The sequence below is a fragment of the Monodelphis domestica genome, chromosome 6, assembly GCF_027887165.1.
Source record: "Monodelphis domestica isolate mMonDom1 chromosome 6, mMonDom1.pri, whole genome shotgun sequence".
NCBI lineage: Eukaryota > Metazoa > Chordata > Mammalia > Didelphimorphia > Didelphidae > Monodelphis > Monodelphis domestica.
Genome location: NC_077232.1, coordinates 133,179,758 through 133,187,486, shown reverse-complemented (window position 1 = coordinate 133,187,486; position 7,729 = coordinate 133,179,758). Strand labels below are relative to the sequence as shown.

Sequence of the window (7,729 nt, the reverse complement as noted above, 5' to 3'; positions counted from 1 at the left end):
TGCCCGCTGTGAGTTTCAGTGGGGAGCAAGAAGAAGACTTTGCAGAAAGAAAAATTGGTGTCAATCCAGGACACATTGCCTTCACCCAGACATCTCCCAGAAAGGAGATATGTGTTAGGAGGATTTATTGTATTGTAAGTTTGGTTTCACCATACAAGTTGGAAAGTTTCCTAGGTCACCTTTCCAGTAACTTGGAGAAGCATCTGGCACATAGGGATAAACCTGTGATTTCCTTAGTATAGGGAATGTTTGAAGGAAGAAGCTTTTACCAATGAAGATCATTTCTGAAACTTGCCTTAGAGGAGTCAACTAGATGGATTAAATGCTTTGCCCAAAGTCATCCAATGTTTACAATAGTGGATAGTATGTAGTTCTTCTTCACATAGAGGGCAACTTTCTATTCACTATTCCATACTATCTCCCGCACACAGAGAATTATAAATGTTATGTGCCTACCATGTGTCACTAGTCCATAGTAGATAACTAATAAATGCTTGTTGATTTTTTGGACAATGGCTGTAAGGACAGACACATAAATCCCCAGTTCTTCCTGAATAATGTCCAAACCAGACAGAGATCTAGTTTGAGTTGAGAAAAGCATGAAAACACGAGTCCTTATCCCAGGATGAAATCTTCTCTCTCTTAGGGTAGAGCTGAAGAATTGACCATGTAAATTGTTAATATAAAGCATATAAATTATTTTTTTTTGTTTTGAAACATGCTTTCAAAATCACATTAAAAACTCCAGGCAACCCTTGGTCTTAGAACTCTTTCCATATTGAAATTTTGCAATATCTGTTATTTTTCACTCCATGTTATTAAAAATTTCTGAAAAATCTGAGCCCACTCACTGACCAATCTAAATAATTACATATGGCTTAAATGACAAGAAATTAAGGATAACTTAATCACATTATTTATATTCAAAAAACTGAATCAATTTTAGACCTTAATGAGAAATGGACATGAAAATAATTGACTTTTGAGGCTTACTTTTTTCAAATGAATGCTTCTACATCTTTGATTGTTGGTGGTGCAAAGTGTTGTCACATTCTGGTTGTATTGCTAGTTGGCTTCTTTCCTTATTCTTTTTTTGGTATGGGCTGGTCAAGTGACAGATTTAGAAAGATATAAATAGCCCGGATCCTCTTCCCATCAGATGAATTTTTTTTGTTCCTCAAGTTGGTTATATCTATTGGAAGATTTTTCCAACCCCAAATAATACAAAGGTATGTGCCTGATAATGTAGCAAGTAGATTTAGACAGCAATAGCATCTATATCAGTAACTCTGGTATACAAGGGTTTGGGTATTTTAAAAAACTTCTAGACTTCTTTAATGAAATCAATTTCCATGCTTTATAGGAAGGCACTTCAGTGCCTTTGAAAGCTAATGTTATTAAATTTTAAATTCCCTAAATCATAAACTCTTAAAAGATTTATCACCATGTTGGTCCTAATTTTTAGTTTACATAATTCATAACTACTTTTATACACATTACTAATGAAAAATCTTGATTTGCTAAAATTAACACACATAAATCTGCTCCACCTAATTTTGAAAAATCTTTATTTTTTTCCTCTAAGCCAAACAAAGTTGATATATAGGACAATTGTTACTTTGAATGTTGTTGATTAATGAAGTAGTTGATTTTTTAAGGTTGAGGCTGTTTCTGGGATATAATTTGAAATTTGTTAAATGCAGTGCTGTGTGGATGACTATAATTACATAAATTACTCCTCGTGATTTTTTAAATAATCACATCTCCTTTAAAAGAAAAAATTAAGTTTTTTAAAAGAAACATTTTTTTAAAAGAACACTGATATTAATGTAGTTTGTTCTAAATGATAATTAGTTCAGTCCTTCTCATGATCTGGGAGTGTTGGAAGTATTATGCCCTAGCATGTGGATGGTAAAAAAAATAAACCAACCATATTCCTTTCCCCTTCCATTTTGGATTCTAACTTAAGTTTGTCCCATTTTCAGGCTGACTTCCACTCATAATATCAGAGCTTCAGCATGCAGTGTAACTTTCATACCCTACTTTCAAGCAAACATGGTCAAATTAATATTCAAAGGAATTTTAGGGGATGCAGTAGATAGAAGAATTGTTTACCATGTTCTGCAGGTATGGCTTAATGTAGAGCTTGGGTAGGTACCTATTTACATATAGCATATAACATCTAGCGTTCAAGACACTATTATCAAAAAATAAGTAACCTACTTTCTTGCTAATTTGCTGATATTTCTTTAACAAGGGACAAAGCCAATTTTCTATAATCAGAGACTAAGTCCAAAAGATAAATATCTTTTTCAAGAGGTTATAGATTTCTCATTAAGATATGAGCAACGAATACTTTCTGGGAGCAAATTTTAAGAGACTAGAGAGAACATAACACTGGGGAAGCTGGAATGGCTAAGATAGTCAAGGAAAGGGAGGCTTTGAATCTTAAATACACACTTTGCTTCTTTCACAAGATTGGCATCTTGTAAGTGACAGTTAAATGTATGTTTTAAATATTTCTTCCAAAATGCTTCATTTTCCTCCATAGAGTTGTTCATCAGCAGTAAGCTAACCAGTCATGCCCCCTGAAATTCTTTCCCCCCCAGACCAAGATCAAGTTTTATCTTTACTTTTAACTGTTAGTAAAATCTTTTTTTTGGGGGGGGTGTGTGTGTGTGTGTGATTTTTCAGAATGTCAACTGTGGGAGAATTTGATGCAGACTTTTACCAATCTAATTATACTATTGATAACCAAGAACAAGGTTATGATGATGCAGATGTTTATGGAAATCCATATGGAGTCAGAGAGTAAGTATAATACTTTTTTATCAGTGGAAATCCATCTCAGTGAAGAGTTTTACCTTTTGATATTATAAAGATATCTAATTTTCATCAAAACACAAGGACCATTTTTAATCCCTAGAGCTGGCAGAGACTTTAGAGATTATCTAATCTGGGGATTCTTATCCTGAGATCCATTAATTTTTTTGAAATGATAATTGTATATTGATATAATTGTTTTCTTTTATAATCCTCTGTATTTTATTGTATTCATTTAAAATATTCTCCTAAGAAAGAGTCCATAGACTTTACCAGATTCCCAAAAGTGATCTGTGAAATAGAAATAGTTAAGGACCCCTGGCCTAGTTCAGTTTTCTCATTTTAAAGATAATGAAATAGAAGCCCAGAGTGAATTGCCCAAGGTCACCACTGGTCTGGTTGTCCTTTGTACTTGAAGAGGATGAAAATGACATCACCAAAGCATGAAGGAATATGTAGATTTAAATAGAAGTCTCATTTCAAATGCTTTTTATCTTTTTTTTCTGTAAGAGACATTGGCATGTTACCTCTGATTATTTTCATATTTACATATATTTTTTACAATTATTAAGATGACGGAACAGTAAGCTCAGGTTCTCAGGTTCCAGTTTGTCACTATTCAGTGCTCCTTCTGGGCCTCATTTTTTTTGTTTGGAAAAGTTGTGCTTTATAAAAATATGATTTTTGTGTTAACATCTAATAGATGTATTATTATGTCAAATAAATTAAATATTTTAAAATTTATGAGTTATAATTTCTAATGTAATAAATATTAATAGATACAACACATATAAAGAGAAGCTCTTTGTGGTCCTCAATAATTTTTAAGAGCTAAAAAGATCCTAAGAGCTAAGAGTACATTTCCTTTGAAGCCTTATACTCATGCACAATCAAAAAACACTCTCTCTTCCTCTCTGTAAACATTCCCTCAGAAAAAAAAAACAACAACAGTGTTTTTGTAGACTATGCTGAAGTCTGATATTATTTGTGTATTGTAGAATGCTATTGTCAAGAAGTGAGTTGGGACATGAAAATTACCAAATAACATTTCAAGAATGAAATTGTTTATACTTTTATTTATGAGAATCAATTGGTTACTGGTGCAGAAGTCATTTCAGAATGAATCATTTTTATAAAGGCCAATCATAGACTTATTAAAACACAGAACAATATTATTCACAAAAGTACAAATGAGAAGATATACCATGCATTGAAGCAACTATGGTTTGACCTATTTAAACAAGTTATTGATATCAATAAATGGAAAGTGTGTAAAAATCCCAAATGAACAAATTAACATTAATTTCTAAAGGAATTTTAGCTGCTATAAATTAGTCATAAAAATAAGTAGATGAAGAGATACTAGAAACAACCTCAGTTAGCAAAAGCAAAATCTTTTTGCCAGTAATTGAAGAGAAATATGTCTTTCAAGGTCAACATTAGTTGAGAATGAACACTCTTTTGTAAAATCTAATGAAGGAGGGTGGTAGAAGATTGTAAGTACAAAAAAGCAAGAAGCAGAGGAAGGGAAAATGAGTTTACATAAATCTTGATCAGAAATACATAAATGAGATCATTTTGGAAGTATTTAATTATGGAACTGCATAGTTTTGGAGCACGATACCAGATCTTTGTGGCTCAATTGAATTTAGCATTTTCTCTCTAGAGATGTTTGGTCAAGTATAGGGATTTTTATTCTGTCTCTTGACAGGTTACTTCTGGAAAACTTTATTGAGTGGGAAATTTTCTTTATATTTTTAAGATAATTTTATGACCTAGATCATCTATGGACTTCTTTCCTCTGGTTCTATAATTTTTATGTGTTTTTAAGATTCTGCTAATTTTTGATCTTTGGTCATATTTGTGGTATGTTCTGCTGTTTCTGAGAACTTCTTTTCCTGTCACAGAATTTTATTTCCATTGATTCAATTTCTTTGTCTTTCTTCAGATTTCCACTACTTTATCTATAGTTCTATTTTTTGTTATCAATTTTTCTTGTTCTATTTTTTTTCTGGTGAGAGAACTCATTATAGATGTCAGATATTTCTTTATTGACATCAAAACCAACCTACGTAATTTCCTCTAAAAGGTTTATAATTCAATTTGATGTGTCTTGTACTAGATCTTTATTTTTGGACTACTAATCCATAATATGTATTTATTGTTTTTGAGGGATGCCCCCACAACTGCATTTTTTCTAGTCTTTTCTTTATCACAATCTTGTCTATTTTGATGTTTTTAAAAACCATTTTCTGTCCCTTCTCCTATACTTATTTGTTTTATTTAGAATCAGGCTACATGTCCTCTTAATGTGCAACCTTGCCAGAATTCTGGGTTTATACTTAAAAAGGAGAAACTATGTAGGAGACCAATATGATCACCATTTCTTTTTGGCACCAAGAAATACTCTGATAAAAAATTCTTTATATGTTTCAAAATATATTGAGGAAATTTACATGATAGTCCTAGGTTTGTTGTTTTAGTATAATAGATGAATGAGTAGCCTATCAATTTTTGTTTGCACTTTTAGGAATTCATTGTAGGAGGCTCCAGGTTGAAGTCATACTTGATTCTAGACATTAAAATTTTTTTCCAATCTCCTTGTATCTTTTACCTACTAGAGATATTTACCACTTGATCTCCAGATTTTAGAGGAACTGAGACCCTCCAAAAAGATATTGTATGAACTTTCCTTAGATTATCATTTGCCTTCCTTTCAAGTCTTCATTCTGACCATTCCTAAAAAAATTTCTTTTAAAATAAAAAGTAAAAGTCAGAATGAAAGAAAGAACTCACCAAAAAATTCTCAATAGTCATTCACAATCTAGTTTATGATTATGAATTTAGGAAACCAATATAAATAGAAGTTATTGAGGTAGCAGCATAGCCAAAAGGCTATTTCTTTTACTAGTATAAATGATAAGGGAAAAAATTAACTTTCTGATTTTCTATGTGACTTTCATCTAATGTCTTAATGTCTTTCTGGCTTAGTTTTTTCATACAAAGAGAATATTTTGTACTTGCTTGTCTACTACTAGATTGTTGAATAATTAATTTTTTCACTAAAATATGCTTTGAACTACTTGGGACATTTATCATATAATACATATAAACTTTATTCCATTCCATAGACATATCATAGTGTGATGTAGTCAGGAAGATCCGAGTTCAAATTTTTCTGCTGGCACACATTACCTATGTGAAGACCTGCAAAGCACTTGACTCCTCAGTGCCTTAAGTAACTCAATAAGATTCCAAGTTACAGAGAAGTGTTGATTGGCATTTGTGGAAGAAATTTCCATCCTTAGAGTTCCCCACATGAAAGGAATCATAGGTATGGATTCTACTGATTAAAAAAGAAAGAAAGAGATGTTAGAAAGTGCAAATTTAGCTCCCTTCTTCCTCCCCTAAGAATGTGTCTGTTTCCAACCTGTTTGTAGAAAATTACTCATTTGCAGATGGATACCTACAAAACTAGAGGAATCAAAGACTAAGAAAATACTTGTTATAAGTAGAATGAGTTGGCCAGATATTGGTGAGCAATACTAAATGCTTAAGTCTGTAGATCCTTTCTTGCCAGCTTCTTTAGGATTAGGATTGGGGACCATGAATTATGCTTTCTTGGTAAATTTTTCTCATCCAGCTTCTAGGACAGTACTTCATATAAGTACGTGGTCAGAAAAGGGAGGAAAAATATTCTTTAAGTGCTTTGTTGCAAGCACTGTGCTAAATGCTTCTAATTAACCAATTACTAAATACATGTGCAGTGCCTATTACAAATAAAGTACCATATGCAGTGTTTTTGGGACTGCAGAAAAATATTCCACTCTTCTTTTGTTTAAATTTATAAATTACTTTTTCATTTTTCAGGAACACAATTTTCCCCCATCAGGTGAATGAATAAAGAATGTAGGAAATTTTCATCCTGAGTCTCATTTGTTTAACACTCATTTACTGAGTCACTACCAGTATAGTGAATTCTACTGGCATGGAACAAGAATAACACTGCAAAAGTTAAAAGACATTGTTTCTTTAGTACTCCTGTGTGTGACAGATTAGGGGAGACTTCTCTGGCATCAGAATTCAGGTGCTTGAAATTACATATCAACTCATCTATTTTTTAGCTGAGCTGAAGATGTTAAGTAGATCCAATTATTTGTAAAATAATTTATACTTTCTCCTAACCCTGCCCCTTTCCACACAAAAATAGCTTTCCTCTCCTCTCCTAATATAAAAGTTACTGAAATAGCCAACCTTCACTCTTTGCCTTCCTCTCCCCATCTCCATCTCTGATGATTTTTGCCTCCTCCCCCAATGTTTTCATACTAGTGTTGCTTATTCATTTCCACTCTTCACAAAGATATGAATAAAAGCAGTCTTCATGTTGCCCAATGGAAACTTCTCCAGAAACATGCTAGGACTTCTTTCTAGCCTGGCTATATTTTCTATATATCAAGATGACTCTGTCAACCATCATTGCCATCTGTAAGAATGGCTATGGATGAAAAGACTGCTTTGTAGACTGTGCACAGTGGTTCTTTCTGAAGGGAGCAGCGTAATTTTAAAATTATATTTTGATTTTCTCCAGACACTAAAGTTTAGTGGAGAATAATATGGTCTTGGAGCCAAGAAGAACTGGTTTCAAGTTCTATCTCTGATCTACATTGCCTGTATGAGTTGAGCAAGTCATTAATCCTCAGTGTCAATGCACTGAGACTATAAATTACAGAGAAAGTGATAACCTGTATAACTGGAGGGAGTTTTTTTTTTTCACACAAAAGTTCATTATATTTGTGAAATCACAGATTTACCTCCTATTTCAATTTTTTTTGATAGAGGCAGAGCTACTATTTGTAAGCCTGTCATCATCAGCAACTTGCCTTAAAAAATAACCTTATGAAAATTT

The 7,729-nt window shown here is 32.5% G+C and overlaps 1 protein-coding gene across 1 annotated transcript in view; it reads left to right on the top strand.

The window, feature by feature from the left end:
- Positions 1-1,122: 1,122 nt before the first annotated feature.
- The window catches only part of YIPF7 (Yip1 domain family member 7), a 31,515-nt gene continuing 24,908 nt past the window's right edge, over positions 1,123-7,729 (top strand). Inside the window, exons 1-2 of the mRNA XM_056802577.1 lie at positions 1,123-1,229; positions 2,695-2,811. Of these exons, the coding sequence (XP_056658555.1) occupies positions 2,696-2,811 (116 nt within the window). The 5' untranslated portion in view covers positions 1,123-1,229; position 2,695. The remainder of the gene's footprint in view (positions 1,230-2,694; positions 2,812-7,729) is intronic.